Source organism: Hyperolius riggenbachi, chromosome 9 (genome assembly GCF_040937935.1).
Source record: "Hyperolius riggenbachi isolate aHypRig1 chromosome 9, aHypRig1.pri, whole genome shotgun sequence".
Lineage (NCBI taxonomy): Eukaryota > Metazoa > Chordata > Amphibia > Anura > Hyperoliidae > Hyperolius > Hyperolius riggenbachi.
The window spans coordinates 22,045,509-22,064,253 of record NC_090654.1 but is presented as its reverse complement, the minus strand read 5'-3'; the positions used below and the strand labels follow the sequence as shown (position 1 = coordinate 22,064,253).

Here is an 18,745-nt window from a genome sequence, read left to right as displayed (position 1 = left end):
CCAATTTTTGCTCTAGGTTAAAAAAGACTTACATTCATCGAGTTCAACCAGAAAATATGGCACAACACTAGCCTGAACCTGTACATATATATCAGTTGATCCAGAGGAAGGTGAAAATCCCTTACAAGGCTTGGACCTATTAGCCCTAATGCTGGGTACACACGTTGCGATTTCCAATTGATCCACAGGATCAATTGATTATTTCCAACATGTTCGATCGGGTTTTAATCGATACAGCCGTCGATTTTGCATACTAAACATGCAAAATCGATGGCTGTATCGATCGAAACCCAATCAAACATGTTGGAAATAATCAATCGATCCTGCGGATCGAGCGGGAAATCGCAATGTGTGTACCCAACATAAAAGAGAAAAAAAATCCTTCCCGACTCCAGATGGCAATCAGATAAAATCCATGGATCAACTCTCCCAGGCGGAGCAGTGCTTTTCAGCGCTGCTAGATTTGGGTGCAGCCGGCGCCTCCATAGACTTCAATAGGAATCATTCCTGTTGAAGCGCTCAGTGAGTAACGTCAGCCCCGTCAGACGACGGAGCCGAGGTTGCTTAAAAACATAATAATTCGGCGTCCAGCAATCGCTGGAAGCCGAATTATTTCATTCCCCCACTATCCATGGCGGCCTGGAGGGGGAATAGTAATTACATCGGCCCGGACTTGTGCAGAAGCAGGATCAGCCATATACCGGCTGTATCCTGCGCCCAAGTCTACCGGCGCCGTTTTCAAATGTACTCCTCCCAGGAATTACCTAGTAATTATAGCCAGGGATGTCCTTCAATGCAAGGAGAAGATCCAAGCCCTCTTTAAACGCAGATATAGAATATGCCAAAACCACTTGCTGTGGTAATACATTCCACATTTAAATCACTCTTACTGTAAAGAACCCATTGTATACTATGAAAACGACAATCATCTGTTGATCAGGAGTGAATTCTTCTACCGACCAATTGGTAGTCATTACCGAGACTCAGGAAGTATTAAGGGAAGGTCCAGGCAAAAAAAAAAAAAATGAGTTTCACTTACCTGGGGCTTCTACCAGTCCCATGCAGCCATCCTGTGCCCTCGTAGTCACTCACTGCTGCTCGAGTCCCCCGCTGGCAGCTAGTTTGGTTTTTGCCGACCTCGGAGGTCGGGGGCCACATTGCGTACATTTTTATTTTTACGCATTCCCGCTAGTGCAGGAACATTAACACATACACTTTTACGCGTTAGTGGTGCGACGCATACATTTTTACGCATTGCACCACTAACGCGTAAAAATGTTTGTTAATGTTCCTGCACTAGCAGGAATGCGTAAAAATGTACGCAATGTGGCCCCCGACCTCCGAGGTCGGCAAAAACCAAACTAGCTGCCAGCGGGGGACTCGAGCAGCAGTGAGTGACTACGAGGGCACAGGATGGCTGCATGGGACTGGTAGAAGCCCCAGGTAAGTGAAACTCATTTTTTTTTTTTGCCTGGACCCTCCCTTTAAGCCAATTAGAGAGACCGGAAGACTTGGAAATATTAGGCCAGTTAGAGAATGTAAACGTTAACTGCAGTTGTCAATCAGAAATGTGGATTCTGCTTAGTAGTGTACATCCGCAACAATAGCAGTTTCCCCATTTTTTTTTTTCTAATCCTTTTCAATCGGCTAACTTTATTGACCAAAAAAATAAAAAAACATTCTGCAAAAATCAGTCATCATAAATTCTCATTTTAGTGGATTTCTGCAAAAATTAGAAAGGCACAACGGACATTCTCCGTAATTGGAAATTGGTAGTTTTTGACAGTTTTGTTCTCTTTTTCACACAACACCCACATGAAACTGCATTTTGTTTTACAAATGTATCTGAAATAGCCGAATCTTTGACTGAAGACGTTACTATCTTTTCTTAGATGCTGAACAAGCTCAGATCGCAGCCTGCAAAACCAGAACAGAGGTGTTTGAAATCACCCGCCAGATGGTTGATCCAACCAACGCCAACTTCCTGGTCCAGCCGCCATGTGTGGAGGTCCAGAGGTGCTCTGGGTGTTGCAACTCAAGAAACACAAAGTGTGTTCCGTCCCGAGTCCACATCCGACATGTGCTGGTAAGACACGACCCAGTCATACCTTTATATTTTTGTATTTTTTTTATATTATAGAAATATATATTTACTAGGCTATCTAAGCCCGTTTAAAAACAGGCACTAGGTAGTGATTTAACCCCACCCGCGTGCCCGCCTCGTGCAAACACATGGCCGCCCTGCTCCCTGGCCTCACCTCCCGTCTCAATGGCTGCATAAAAAGGCTTCGGACGGACGGACGGACAGACAGGGAAAGTGGATGACTTATGCACAGTTAGGTTTTATTGTATAGGATTTATATTACTACAAGCATCATTTTTGACAAGTTGAGGTCTTATGGAAGCCTCCTTAGATGTCTCTGTCCCTCTTGAAGAGCTAGAATAAAGCCAGGTCTCACTTGAAGAGATAAGCCAGGTCTTACGGAAGCCTCCTTAGATGTCTCTGTCCCTCTTGAGATAGAATAAAGCCAGGTCTTACGGAAGCCTCCTTAGATGTCAAGAATCTAGCATGTGTACAGTGGTGGTACAGCCTTGGACCGCCAGCAGGCCATCTGCCTGGCAGACATTTTGGCCTAGTGCAGGCTGTAGGCTTTGTTTGCCTATTTACCACACCCACTCCATTCTGCTACTTCCTGTCCACTGATTTTCTGTTGGGTTCTTCCCCTTAGCCTTTGGAATTCTACTTTCACCAGAAAGCAGCATAGCTAGTTTTTGGTCGACCTTGGATTACCCAGTACTTGCTATATCTACTCAGCGTTCCTTGATTTGCCACGCAAGGAGGCTTCAAATGGGACTCCACATAGTCTTCCCTTTGCTTTAGCCATCATGTTCGGGTTACCTTTCAGGCCTTCATGGCTTCTGTAGCGGCTCAGGTCCAACAAATACCCCCACCATACTTCAGTACTTCACCCCATGGCGGTCCCTTACCTTCTGTTGCTGAGGTTAAACCTGTTATATCGGACAGCCCACTTCATTTTCTGATCTGCACCCCTGTTGTATTAATGCAAAATACAGTTTATTGGTTTATAGATGAGCAAATTTTTTTGCTACATTCCGGTGGCAGGTTTTTCTCCTGCCGCTGACGTATGGCCTCTGTGGGGGTTACTTTCCAGGAAGTTATTGTGCTTTGGAAAAGTTGAATGTTTTCTATGGAAAATCCCTGGCTGAAGTATTTGTGTTATGGAATCAGTGGAAATTTCGGCTCCATGAACAGTGTGATTACTGTAGGCATGGAATGTGAATCACTGTTGAAAAAGCAGATTGTTTGACCGTCTGAACAGAGATAAAATTTCCACTTATTGGATAATGGAAAGCTTTCATATCTGTGTGGAGAATGCAGGATTGGTAACGCAGGACACGGTGGTCACATGGTCTGTGGCGAGCGGTCGAACTCGACATGGGCCCCCTATTCAATAAACCTTTCCTCATGAGTTTTCTCCAAGTTTATATTTTCACCCCATATCAAAAAAATGTCTTTCAGGCTTCAAGCCAGCAAGAGATATCATTTTGATAGTCCTCCTTCTTAGGGCCGGATTTACGAACTCAATGGCCCATAGTCCCATGTGTTCTGCTACCCTAAACACCACCCCTGAACACAGGCTCCACCCCCAAGTAAAAATATTTGATTATTTCCAACATGTCCGATCTGCTTTCCGAACGATTTCCGAGCATTTTCCGATCGATTTCCATTCCCTTTAATATGTTGGAAATAATTGATCTGACAGTAAATTGGCCAGAAAATCTCATAGTGTGTACCCCGCATTACTGTCTTTAGAATCTTACACTCTAATCACTGTCTTATATCCTCTTTAGGGACATAAGACAAGGATTAGGGTGTAAGTGCCTGAGGTCAGTGACATGAGGCAGGGAATAGACTGTAAGCTCCTGAGGTCAGTGATCTGAGCCAGAGGGGCCGCTTCTCCCACATAAGGCGCCCGTAGGCACGTGCCTACAGTGCCTTATGGAAAATCCAGCCCTTCTTCTTCTACTTTTTGGTCCTTTTTAGTTGTAAAATGCAGACGTGTCATTTTATAGAGATGATGAAAAATGAACTCCTAGGAGAAATCTTAGGAGAAAAGGTGAATTGAATAATGGCCACTTATCTCTCAGATGCTCGTAATCCAGTACCAGCATTGTATCTCAGCAGCAAATAGTACTGATGTGTAGAATGTAATGACTTTTCTGTTATTCAAGGATGTCCAGGGCGATTCGAAAAATCTAGTTTTACTTACCTGAGTTTTCTTCCAGCCCATAGAGGTCCCGTGTGTCCCTTGTCGCAGCTCTGGTCGTCTCACGAGTCCCGCTGGCAGCCTCTGAAGGATCGCTGACCCCCAATGGGCGCAGTACGCTCCCAATGACGTAGGTGAATGCCCACGCATGCGCAGAAGACCATTGGGGTCGGCTGCCCGGGAGAGGACTGGAGCTGTGGCGAGGGACTCCCGTGACTTCTAGAGGCGGGAAGAAGCCCCTGGTAAGTTTTTAATCGCCCCGGATATCACCATAATGGTTTCATAAATATTCCAGCAATAGGTTTTAAAATGGTTAAAGTTTATCATGTACAGTTTGGTCAGGAGAAGGTTTAATGTTGGCACAGGACATGGCTATAAGTGTTTTTCTTATTGGCTATATGATGAGGGGCTATGGTTGCCCCACTTTTTATGAATGGTGGAGTCCCAGTGGCCACACTATTATCGTGGGACCATGGTTGTCTGACTTGTTATGGATGGTGGAGTCCTGGTGGCCACACTATTATGGGGGGACCATTTTGTCTCAATTATTATGGGTTGAAAAATCCTGGTGGCCACACTATTATGGGAAACCATGGTTGCCTCACTTGTTATGGATGGTGGAGTCCTGCTGGCCACACTATTATGGGGGGATCATGGTTGCCTCAATTATGGGTTGAAAAATCCTGGTGGCCACACTATTATGGGAAACCGTGGTTGCCTCACTTGTTATGGGTGGTGGAGTCCTGGTGGCCACACTATTATCGTGGGACCATGGTTGCCTCACTTGTTATGGGTGGTGGAGTCCTGTTTGCCACACTATTATGGGAGACCATGGTTGCCTCACTTGTTATGGGTGGTGGAGTCCTGGTGGCCACACTATTATGGAGGGATCATGGTTGCCTCACTTGTTATGGGTGGTGGAGTCCTGGTGGCCACACTATTATGGGAAACCATGGTTGCCTCACTTGTTATGGGTGGTGGAGTCCTGGTGGCCACACTATTATGGAGGGATCATGGTTGCCTCACTTGTCATGGGTGGTGGAGTCCTGTTGGCCACACTGTTATGGGGGGATCATGGTTGCCTCATTTGTTATGGGTGGTGGAGTACCGGTGGCCACACTATTATGGGAAACCATGGTTGCCTCACTTGTTATGGGTGGTGGAGTCCTGGTGGCCTCACTATTATGGGGGGATCATGGTTGCCTCACTTGTTATGGGTGGTGGAGTCCTGTTGGCCACACTGTTATGGGGGGATCATGGTTGCCTCATTTGTTATGGGTGGTGGAGTCCTGGTGGCCACACTATTATGGGAAACCATGGTTGCCTCACTTGTTATGGGTGGTGGAGTCCTGGTGGCCACACTATTATGGGGGACCATTATGCCTCACTTGTTATGGGTGGTGGAGTCCTGGTGGCCTTACTATTATGGGGGGACTATGGTTGCCTCACTTGTTATGGGTGGTGGCGTCCTGCTGGCCACACTATTATGGGGGACCATGTTGCCTCACTTGTTATGGGTGGTGGAGTCCTGCTGGCCACACTATTATGGGGGACCATGTTGCCTCACTTGTTATGGGTGGTGGAGTCCTGGTGGCCACACTACTATCCTTTAAAGGGTGACAGGGGGACTCGGGAGAGGACTGGAGCTGTGGCGAGGGACTCCCGTGACTTCTAGAGGCGGGAAGAAGCCCCAGGTAAGTTTTTAATCGCCCGGATATCACCATAATGGTTTCATAAATATTCCAGCAATAGGTTTTAAAATGGTTAAAGTTTATCATGTACAATTTGGTCAGGAGGAAGTTTAATGTTGACACAGGACATGGCTCGCAAGTGTTTTTCGTATTAGCTGTATGATGAGGGGGCTATGGTTGCCTCCACTTTTTATGAATGGTGGAGTCCCAGTGGCCACACTATTATCGTGGGACCATGGTTGTCTGACTTGTTATGGATGGTGGAGTCCTGGTGGCCACACTATTATGGGAAACCATGGTTGTCTGACTTGTTATGGGTGGTAGAGTCCTGGTGGCCACACTATTATGGGAAACCATGGTTGTCTGACTTGTTATGGGTGGTAGAGTCCTGGTGGCCACACTATTATGGGGGGGGGGGAAATCATGGTTGCCTCACTTGTTATGGGTGGTGGAGTCCAGTTTGCCACACTATTATGGGAGACCATGGTTGCCTCACTTGTTATGGGTGGTGGAGTCCTGGTGGCCACACTATTATGGAGGGATCATGGTTGCCTCACTTGTTATTGGTGGTGGAGTCCTGGTGGCCACACTATTATGGGAAACCATGGTTGCCTCACTTGTTATGGGTGGTGGAGTTCTGGTGGCCACACTATTATGGAGGGATCATGGTTGCCTCACTTGTCATGGGTGGTGGAGTCCTGTTGGCCACACTGTTATGGGGGGATCATGGTTGCCTCATTTGTTATGGGTGGTGGAGTACCGGTGGCCACACTATTATGGGAAACCATGGTTGCCTCACTTGTTATGGGTGGTGGAGTCCTGGTGGCCTCACTATTATGGGGGGATCATGGTTGCCTCACTTGTTATGGGTGGTGGAGTCCTGTTGGCCACACTGTTATGGGGGGATCATGGTTGCCTCATTTGTTATGGGTGGTGGAGTCCTGGTGGCCACACTATTATGGGAAACCATGGTTGCCTCACTTGTTATGGGTGGTGGAGTCCTGCTGGCCACACTATTATGGGGGACCATTATGCCTCACTTGTTATGGGTGGTGGAGTCCTGGTGGCCACACTATTATGGGGGGACTATGGTTGCCTCACTTGTTATGGGTGGTGGCGTCCTGCTGGCCACACTATTATGGGGGACCATGTTGCCTCACTTGTTATGGGTGGTGGAGTCCTGGTGGCAACACTATTATGGGGGGATCATGGTTGCCTCACTTGTTATGGGTGGTGGAGTCCTGTTGGCCACACTATTATGGGGGAATCATGGTTGCCTCACTTGTTATGGATGGTGGAGTCCTGCTGGCCACACTATTATGTGGGACCATGTTGCCTCACTTGTTATGGGTGGTGGAGTCCTGGTGGCCACACTGTTATGGGGGAAACATGGTTGCCTCACTTGTTATGGGTGGTGGAGTCCTAGTGGCCACACTATTATGGAGGGACCATGTTGCCTCACCTGTTATGGGTGGTGGAGTCCTGGTGGCCACACTATTATGGGGGGATCATGGTTGCCTCACTTGTTTTGGGTGGTGGAGTCTTGGTGGCCTCACTATTATGGGGGGATCATGGTTGCCTCATTTGTTATGGGTGGTGGAGTCCTGGTGGCCACACTATTATGGGAAACCATGGTTGCCTCACTTGTTATTAACAGGGTAATACTGATGGCTACACTGTTATGAGGGATCATGGTGCTTTTTACATGATTCCATGTCTTGAGGGTCACCATAGGGGAAGTTGTAAAAGAGTATGAACATAGAGGGGGAAGGGGGGCATATCAAAATATTTCTGGAGAGTCTCATGATTTGTAATTAATTAGATACCATAGTTTAGTTGAAAAAAAGACATCCATCCATCAAATTCAGCATTTACTGTAAGCCACTGTAGGTACCAGCAGTTAACTTGTACTTCAAAAATGATAAAGTAAGAAAACTAATCTTCCAGCTGTCAGAACAAATTTTAATTATATGCATTGTTGATGCAGGTGAAGAAAATCGTGGTACATCGATCCAAACCAACGATCATACACGTCCCAATTCCACTGGAAGACCATTTGGAGTGCCGGTGCGAGTCCGTCAACTCCCAGCCCGTCAGAAGTCACCACACAGCCCACGAGCATCGGGCTCCTGCAGGTAATTGTTCCATTTTTATTCTACAAGAATATTCTACACCCGTTTCCTGTCTCTTACCAAGGCTCCACACAGACATCAGATAAGTGTCAACCACCAATCTAACCCTTTACATCTTCACTTTAATGGCAGCCAGTTACAAAGGGGTATACTCACAAAACCTCATTATTTGAAGGATAACTGAAGTGAGAAAACTTGCTTCGGGTTTGATACTCACTTGAGTAGAGGAAAGGATGTGGATAGTATAGATCCTTCCCATTACGCCATAGGCCCGTCATTCCTCCGATGTCCGCCGGTAAAGTTGTTCGACCTGCTCAGTTGAACAGCTCTTCTCAACACCTCGAGTCTTTAAAGAGAAACTCCCACCAAGAATTGAACTTTATCCCAATCCGTAGCTGATACCCCCTTTTACATGAGAAATCTATTCATTTTCACAAACAGACCATCAGGGGGCGCTGTATGGCTGATATTGTGGTGAAACCCCTCCCACAAGAAACTCTGATGACCGTGGTACTCCTGGCAGTTTCCTGTCTGTGAACCTTGCTGCATTGTGGGAAATAGCTGTTTACAGCTGTCTCCTACTGCCAAAACAGCAAGCAGCAGCTACATCACCTGCCAGCAGTAAAAATGTCACCATGTAATGTGAGAATGTAAATCAGGGATTTAAAATATTTAACAATGGGCAAACAGTGACTAAATAATTTATACATAATTATTGTAAAAATGAAGCACTTTCTTATTACATTATTTTCACTGGAGTTCCTCTTTAAGTAGTCTGGACTCACAAATGCAGAGTCCAGTCTAACAGCGTTACTGGCTGACCGCACAGGAATTCAGAGCCTTCCCTCTAGGTGAGTGACAAGCCTGAAGTTCTCATTTCAGGCTTGCTTTTATGTGTGCATGTTAAGTTAACCAAGATTTATGCAAATTAGCTAGCACATTATGTCATTTGCATAACTCACATTATGCAGGCAACAATTCACTTCAGCAGCATAGGTGACGCATATATATTGTGAAAGCAGTAAAGTGTTGTACCGTGTTAGCCATGAGTAAAAGCAAGAAGTTTTGAATCAGGATGATACCATTTATTGGCTAACTTAGAGATGGATAAACAGTGAGCTTTCGACTTATAAAAAGCCTCCGTCGGACTGGTTCCTGACCAAAACTGAAAAACACAGCTTATATACACTGACATACAGAGGAGAAACATTCTTTAGCAAACATAAATGTAATTAGATGCCTTAACTGGGAAAGCCTCCTCAGTAACAGTTAAGGCATCTAATTACATTTTATGTTTGTTAAAGAATGTTTCTCCTCTGTATGTCAGTGTATATAAGCTGTGTTTTTCAGTTTTGGTCAGGAACCAGTCCGACGGAGGCTTTTTATAAGTCGAAAGCTCACTGTTTATCCATCTCTAAGTTAATAAATGGTATCATCCTGATTCAAAACTTCTTGCTTATATATATTGTGAGTCACCCATAAGATGTAACTTCACCAGGGTTTTTTGAATATATATCCCAATATGACTTATCTTGTAATGGCAATATTTATATCGATAATAGATATTTTTCCTAAAATCGAGTTACTCTATTGTGAATCTTTTGTATTTTTCACAGGTGCAGCCGCAACAGCCAAGCCTCCACCCCCCACCCCTCGAAAAGAGGAACCCCCACTTCGACCGTCAAAGAAGAAAAGTAAAAAATTTAAACATCTTCCCAACAAGAAAGAGCAGAGAGAACTCCTAGCCACGTAGTGACCACAGAAAGGATTCCTAGGAACAGGTGAGAGATTGTTAATAAAGAAAAGACAGTAACAAGCCGCAATATACCGGTATCAAGTTTTTTGTTGTTGCGATCTATGGCCTCCCTATTTTAATATTAGCAACTAGTGCCCTGATATTTGTAGTGAAGCAGTTTGTCGAGCTGCATAGCTCCCAACTGTCCCTTTTTTGGAGGGACAGTCCCTTTTTGGGAGCTCTGTCCCTCTTTCACCCTCATTTGGCCCTTTTTCAGGACTTTGTCCCTCTTTCTATGTAAATATATATATTTCTATACTAAAAATGTGTTTGATTGACTCTAAACTTTATTCCCAACCTTTAAATTGATATATTACTAATTTTAAACTGTTACTATGAAGGAAAATGAACCAGGATAGAAAGGACCAGTGTGGTTTGAATTCTAAAACAACATATGTTTCTTATGAAATCTTTATGGTATGCGTGACTAGAGGCGTGGTGAGGGCGTGGCCAGGGGTGTGGCAGGGGCGTGGCTAAAGTGTCCCTTTTTCTCATCTCAAAAAGTTGGGAGGTATGGAGCTGGGTTCATGCTGTGCTGGACTGTACCGCAGGGTGTGTTGCTGGGTCCATCACCACTCCAGAGAAGAGGCGTGGCATTCATTAACCTCCTTAGCGGTAACCCCGTGTGTGACACGGGGTAAGCCGCCGGAGGGTGCCGCTCAGGCCCTGCTGGGCCGATTTACTTAATTTTTTTTTTGCTGGACGCAGCTAGCACTTTGCTAGCTGCGCCAGCACCCCGATCGCCGCCGCCGCGCGCCCGATCGCCGCTATCCGGTGCGGCGCGCGGCCCCCCCCCCCCCCAGACCCCGAGCGCTGCCTGGCCAATCAGTGCCAGGCAGCGCCGAGGGGTGGATCGGGTCTCCCAATGACGTCCCGACGTCGCTGACGTCGGTGACGTCATCCCGCCCCGTCGCCATGGCGACGGGGGAAGCCCTCCAGGAAATCCCGTTCTTTGAACGGGATTTCCTGATCGCCTATCGCCGGAGGCGATCGGCGGGGCTGGGGGGATGCCGCTGAGCAGCGGCTATCATGTAGCGAGCCCTCGGCTCGCTGCATGATAAAAAAAAAAAAAAATTTTAAAAAAACTGTTGCGCTTCCCCCTGGCGGTATTTTTCATACCGCCAAGGGGGTTAAGGAAATGTCAATGCAGCCCACTGTCCAGAAAAATGTGTGCACTTAGATTTTTATGCAACTGACCTCCTACCTCCTTTCCAGTGCAAGGTCCTTCTAAATCTATTCTTCCAAAGCTTGTTGAAAACGTTTCTTCTGGCCGCTCTCTCGCCAAATATGAGCACATCAGGACTGGGTATATGCATGCCCAGTACGACATAGTTCTAAATACTCGGGAGGAGGGGGGGTTGGGATTGGGCAGAGAATTTTGCATAATAAACAGCCTAGGCTAAATGTGAGGGCGGGCCCACATACCAATATACAGCAAAAGATGCACCATATCTTTTCAAAGACGCTGACCTATCCATTCCTTGTTTTACAGGTTACCTAAGGAATACAGAGACTTTTTGGCCCCCATGGGGTCGTCCAGCTGGATTTTTTGTATTTTATATGCCAGACTTGGCGCTGGTGCTGCAAAGGGACAGTTTGGATAATGAGAGACTTTTCCCTTCATCTCTACCTGCTACAAACACACTGGAAGTTCCTCCTAACAGCGGATCCCACCGATCGACCACTAACTGCGTTCTCCCTGCGAATCTTAAGAGACTGTACTCCAGCAAGCAGAGAGGAAATCCCCCCGATCCCCCCCTCCATCTCACTGGATGTTTGACACCTTATTTAATGTACTTTATTTTGTATTTTTATATATAAATATATACCTATTTTTGTAAAAAGCTGTTTTCTTTGCTCAGATTGCACGAGGCAGGACAGAGACTGGAAACTGGGATTGGGACTGAAGTCTCAATAGCCACTCCCCCAACCCCTCCCTCCATTCTCAATAGCCCCTCCTCCAACCCCTCCATCCATCCCTCAGCCCCTCCCTCCATTCCCCGGTCCTATACACTGAAAAGTTTGAGGTCAGGATATATACGTGTTATGTATGTTTCTTTTTTACTGGTCCGTAATAAGCAAAGCAAGCTGTGCTTAAAGAGACACTGAAGCGGAAAAAAAAATATGATATAGTGAATTGGTTGTGTACTATGAATAATTACTAGAAGATTAGCAGCAAAGAAAATATTCTCATACTTTTATTTTCAGGTATATAGTGTTTTTTCTAACATTGCATCATTCTATAATATGTGTAGATTACACAACACTCAGCATTCAAAATGAGTCTTTCAGAGCGGTCTGTGAAGTAATGACCTCTCCTCTAGCAGAGGAAAAGTAAATAGTCCAGGAACAGTTGAGATAATAAAAGTCAGATAACAGCCCTCTCCATGACTAACTTAGTCGGAGAGCTTAATGGCTTTTTTGCATAGAGATAACAACTGGAGTTTCTTAACTCTTCCTGTACTGGAAACAATTACACTGATGTATCTGATCTTAATGTTTTATTTCTTAGCTGTGCTACACATACAAATCATAATATCATCTTTTTTTCGCTTCAGTGTCTCTTTAAGTAATAAGCTGTGCTCGCTGTGACATCACAATCTAACTCTTACCACCTTGTTGTAGTCAGAGCCGGATCATCCACAAGGCATTTAGGCAGGTACCTAGGGCCTGAAGAGAGTCTAGTGGGTCTGGTTCGTGCCAGCCCCCAACAAATCTTACCAAAAAAGCCAGGTGGCCATCAAGGGTTTGCCTAGTGCCCTTTACCCGCCTCTGGTTATATAGTGGTGCTATTATTAAATGTAATGGTAGGAAATGGTTAAGAAGTTTGGTCCTACTGAGTTCACACCTTTTTTGTTTTTATTTTCCTGCCATCTGATGCTGCCCATGGATCTGCATTGTGCTTTTACATTTTGTTACAGGCGTTTGGGTGGTTTGATGACACATTTCGTTTTTTATTTTAGCCTCCGAAGCATTCTCTGCTTCAGACACAGATTAGGTTCTTTAGATCATTTCTTAAAGGGAACTTAAAGTGAAAGGAACATGGAAGCTGCCATCTTCATTCTCTAGTAAACCATGCTAGTTGCCTGACCTCTGTACTGAGGAGCCGCTTCTAATACTATAAGTCACTGGCCCAGAATGAGCATGCAGATCAGATGATGTGACTCCACTGGCTGCATGCTTGTTCCAGGGCTGTGACTCTACTGGCTGCATGCTTGTTGCAGGGCTGTGACTCCACTGGCTGCATGCTTGTTGCAGGGCTGTGACTCCACTGGCTGCATGCTTGTTGCAGGGCTGTGACTCCACTGGCTGCATGCTCGTTCCAGGGCTGTGACTCCACTGGCTGCATGCTTGTTGCAGGTGTGTGACTCCACTGGCTGCATGCTTGTTGCAGGGCTGTGACTCCACTGGCTGCATGCTCGTTCCAGGGCTGTGACTCCACTGGCTGCATGCTTGTTGCAGGGCTGTAATTCCACTGGCTGCATGCTTGTTGCAGGTGTGTGACTCCACTGGCTGCATGCTCGTTCCAGGGCTGTGACTCCACTGGCTGCATGCTTGTTGCAGGGCTGTAATTCCACTGGCTGCATGCTTGTTGCAGGGCTGTGACTCCACTGGCTGCATGCTTGTTGCAGGTGTGTGACTCCACTGGCTGCATGCTCATTCCAGGGCTGTGACTCCACTGGCTGCATGCTTGTTGCAGGTGTGTGACTCCACTGGCTGCATGCTCATTCCAGCGCTGTGACTCCACTGGCTGCATGCTTGTTGCAGGGCTGTGACTCCACTGGCTGCATGCTTGTTGCAGGGCTGTGACTCCACTGGCTGCATGCTTGTTCCAGGGCTGTGACTCCACCGGCTGCATGCCTGTTCCAGGGCTGTGACTCCACTGGCTGCATGCCTGTTCCAGGGCTGTGACTCCACTGGCTGCATGCTTGTTCCAGGGCTGTGACTCCAGCTACATGCTTGTTGCAGGTGTGTGCCCAGAGGCATAGCTAGAGATTATGGGGCCCCATAGCTGAATTTTGATGAGGCCATCAGACCCTCTTATGCAATGCCACCTGCCCCTACCCTATGGGATAGGAGTTGACTGGGCAGTGTACATTCCTATGCAGTGTACACTGAAAACAGTCTATGAGCAATGAGATAAAGTCAGAGGGTGGAAAAACACAGTAAAATTATTAATGAACACATCAATTATCACTCGGGCCCCCTCTGCTCCAGGCCCCCATGGCTATGGCTACACCCGTGTGTGACTTAAAGTATACCCGAAATAACTATGCTGTGTTCCTTTTTTTCTTTCTCTGCCTGAATGAGTTAAATATCATGTATGCAAGTGGCTGACTCAGTCCTGACTCAGACAGGAAGTGACCACAGTGTGCCCCTCACTGATAAGAAATTCCCCTTTTTATCTGTTTCCTGCTCTCAGAAGCCATTTTCTGCTAGAAAAGTGTTTTATAGTTGGAATTTCTTATCAGTAAGAGTCACACTGTAGTCACTTCCTGTCTGAGTCAGGACTGAGTCAGCTACTTACATATCTGATATTTAACTCTTTCAGGCAGAGAAAGGAAAAAAAAAGAACCCAGCCTAGTTATTTGTGTGCTAGGCACTGTAGATTCACATGTCTATCATGTCACATGTCACTTCGGGTATCCTTTAAAAACTACTAAAGCCAAAAGCTCAGCATGACAGCCCGGCAACCGGCATTATTTGTAAGGGTAACATGGCAGCCTCTGTCTTCTTCCCTCTTCAGGTTCCCTTTAAGCAGATGCACAACCCAGGGGGTTTTTGATCCAAGACACAATGCCGTGCTGGGTTTTATATTTGACAGGGTGGTCAATGAGCTGCTAATAATTGTAAATAATATGCTAATTTTATGTAAGTTTACATAGCTTGTGAAAGGACCAATCCAATGCAGCTGCGGCTTACTGCGTATGATTGGTCCATTTTCAAGCTGCGGAATATTTGCATCAAGTTCATTAGCATACTGTTGACCCGCCCACGTTCCGGGCTTGCTTCTCTGCAGTGAGACCATCACCCATATCCAGCGCCTCTATGCTCTCTGTTCAATATTACACTGAAATGCCTTATGCACGCCAGCCAACATTTAATCCCGATCAAGGACGGATCCAATCGAAACACAGGGATCATCCATTGATTGGAAGTGAATGGGTAAAACTGAGTAAAGGTGGCCATACACATAGATTTGCAGCATATTCGACCATCAGAGAGTTTTCTGTTAGATGTCTGTCAAGTCGAATCTGACAGGAATCTATCTGATTTTTGCCACACACTAGGAACAGATTTCCAATAGATTTAAGAATTAAAGAGACACTGAAGCGAAAAAAAAAATATGATGAATTGGTTGTGTACTATGAATAATTACTAGAAGTTTAGCAGTAAAGAAAATATTCTCATATTTTTATTTTCAGGTATATAGTGTTTTTTCTAACATTGCATCATTCTATAATATGTGCAGATTACACAACACTCAGCATTCAAAATGATTCTTTCAGAGCAGTCTGTGAACTAATGAACTCTCCTCTGGCGGAGGAAAAGTAAATAGTTGAATAACACTTGAGATAATAAAAGTCAGATAACAGCCCTCTCCACGACTTGAAAGTCGCAGAGCTTAATTGCTTTTTTTGCATAGAGATAACAACTGGAGTTTCTTAACTCTTCCTGTACTGGAAACAATTAGACTGATGTATCTGATCCTAATGTTTTATTTCTTAGCTGTACTACACATACAAATCATAATATCATAATTTTTTTTTCGCTTCAGTGTCTCTTTAAATCTATTGGAAATCGATCTAAATGCATTATTGGACCATTAGATTCAATGCAACTCTTCGGGCCATCGATCTGCTGCCAGCAGCAGATCGACCTAGATTTTCCATTCTGTCAGATAGATCAAATCGATCGAAATCGGATGCTAATCGATCGAATGGGGAATTTGATAGAATAGATTTCTGATCGGTTTTATAGAATCAATCGATGCATGAAATTGACCAGTGTATGGGTCCCTTTTATAGTTGTTTTATTAGCCATTGGGGGATGCCTTGTATGAGTTTGTAGGTTGCTTTGGCTTTTCTTCAATGGAAAGTATCAATAGCCAGAAACAGAGGCGAAATTGGTCGCATCGTCTATCGTGCATGCACTTGGCGGCACCGATTTTCGTCCTGTTATAATAATCAATCAAATTGCCAATTGGCTACAAAGTCACCTGATGTACGGCCACCTTTACTCTGATTACACCTCTGTGACACAGGAGTCCTTGGTAGGTTTTGAAGTGGTTTTGGCCCCATGTGAAACCCGCACTGTGACCCCAAGCTCCTTAGCTACGCCACTGGCCAGAAAGGTTGCCTGTGTGTGTTTGGCTCATGTGTTGCAGTCCTTGGGGCCAGTTTCCACTGCAGCTGAACGGCAGGGCTTTCCCAGACGTGTATTCTGACGCCCATTTGCAGCCTACTGAAATCAATAGGATGCAACTGGATTACATGCAGGTGAAAAATGACACCTGCTGCTATAGCCATTCGGAGGTCAATTTGCATCAGCATGAGAGCTGTGTCCGTTTCAGAAATGGGTGTGACACCCCAGTGGAGGCCCCGCCTTCGAGAAGTGGTAGTAGGCTTGGCTCAGGGATTCAAGTTGACTTTTTTTTTGCTATCAGCTATTAAAGCAAACCATTAATGAGCGTTATAGGTGCCATCTTATACCTTTAGTATCCCCAGGCACTCCGTCACAGAACTTGACTGTCTATAACCTCCTCCTCAGTTACGTTATGTCAAGCCAACCACTTTCAGAGTACCTAGTCAGGCTACTGGGGACTTCCTTCTCCACAGACTGTCTATACTAGAGGCTGCAATCTGCTCTGAGAGACAGTCTGTGCCCCGCCCTGAAAAGCTGGATGATGCAATCCAAAGAGCAGCAGAAGCTCCACCCACAGGGTTTAAAGCTCACTTGCTGTACATAGCGGTTTGGAGAAGAGCTACTTTTTTTTTTTTTTTTTTTTACATTTTCTTGGTTCCCGAATGATAGTATTAAGTTGTAGCTTGAAATGTTTACCCTAAGCTAATGCTGGGCAGCTCGTATACTTAAAGCAGAATTACAGTCTGGTATAGCATTCAATGAGAACAAGTATGCCTACTCCTTATTGCTCGTTTATAATTATCCTGCCTGCTTTTATCTCAAAGTAATGTCATCCGTATAACCCCTCCCCCCCCCCGCCTCCACTTCAACTCCCAGTACAGCATGCACTGGAAGTAGCCACCTTACATGGTGATTTCATATCCAGTACATGCTGAACTGCATGACTAGGTAAGCATTCTGCTGCTTACAATCAGTGTAGCAGTCACCCAAAACTTCTTGTTGTTTGTCTGCTCAGCCTTAATTTATGCACTTAGATCAAAGAACAAATTCTACACCACCACAGCATAATGATCCATTTGTTTTTGTCAAATCTTACCACTTCTATGTAATATGAGGGACTGCCTAAATTATCCATTCAAAGTACAGTATATTCACTCATTTACCATTTTACTACATAGACTTGGTAAGATTGGACAAAAAATATTGTTTCATTAGTGAGTACCTTTTAAAAGGCTCCAGGGGGGGAAATGAAAGTAAATCTTATTAACCATTTCAGGCACTTACAAAAAAAAAGAGTTTATTCCATGAGTGTGACAGACCTATCAGAGAAGAGATGTTTGACAGTAATTCTGCTTTAAGGCCTTTGCTCCAGTCTTGGGGGCCAGGTATTCAGATGGAAAGATAAAACATGTCCTCCTGCTCAGCCTATGACAACCCTCCACATCAATTCCTTTCTCTTTGCACACAGCTCTGCCTGTCTTTAGAAAATGTAAAATATTGATTTATTATGTAAAGTTATTTATATGCAGTATTTAAATTGTAACGAAAAGAGAAGCCAAAATCTGCTTCAAATTGCATTAAAAATTCCATCAATTTTACTCTGTTGTATGATGTTCTTAAAATCAAAATAGTATTATACACATGCCATACGCACAGACGCACACATATACTATGTACACACACAAAAAAACACGCAGACACACACACACACACACACACACACACGTGTGCTATGGACACACACACACAACTATGGACACACACACTATAGACATAAACACAGCACAAACACACACATACTATGGACACACAAACAAACACACTATATATATATATATATATATATATACACACTATGGACACTATGTAACTTCCGCTCTGCTGTAAAAAAAATAAGCATAATAACATTCAAAAGAAAAAAATGTTTCCTTCAGGTCCACTTTAAAGAGAAACTCCGACCAAGAATTTAACTTTATCCCAATCAGTAGCTGATACCCCCTTTTACATGAGAAATCTATTCCTTTTCACAAACAGACCATCAGGGGGCGTTGTATGACTGATACTGTGGTGAAACCCCTCCCACAAGAAACTCTGAGGACCGTGGTACTCCTGGCAGTTTCCTGTCTGTGAACCCTGTTGCATTGTGGGAAATAGCTGTTTACAGCTGTTTCCAACTGCCTAAAAAGCATGCAGCAGCTACATCACCTGCCAACAGTAAAAATGTCACCAGGTAATAAATGTCAGAATGTAAATCAGGGATTTAAAAGATTTTATAATGAGCAAACACTGACTAAATCATTTATACATAATTATTGTAAAAATGAAGCACTTTTTTATTACATTATTTTCACTGGAGTTCCTCTTTAAGGCTGCTTACACACAGGGACGTTACAGGCGCACGTTAGTGCAGCCTGTAACGCTCCCCCAACGCACAGCAATGTAACACAAGTGGGCTGTTCACACTGCCCACGT

The 18,745-nt window shown here is 44.9% G+C and overlaps 1 protein-coding gene across 1 annotated transcript in view; it reads left to right on the top strand.

Annotated features, from left to right (window-relative positions):
- Positions 1-12,073, top strand: part of PDGFB (platelet derived growth factor subunit B) — a 49,051-nt gene extending 36,978 nt beyond the window's left edge. The window contains exons 4-7 of the mRNA XM_068251418.1: positions 1,893-2,086; positions 7,968-8,115; positions 9,729-9,893; positions 11,400-12,073. Coding sequence (XP_068107519.1) covers positions 1,893-2,086; positions 7,968-8,115; positions 9,729-9,865 — 479 coding nt within the window. The 3' untranslated portion in view covers positions 9,866-9,893; positions 11,400-12,073. The remainder of the gene's footprint in view (positions 1-1,892; positions 2,087-7,967; positions 8,116-9,728; positions 9,894-11,399) is intronic.
- Positions 12,074-18,745: the final 6,672 nt, after the last annotated feature.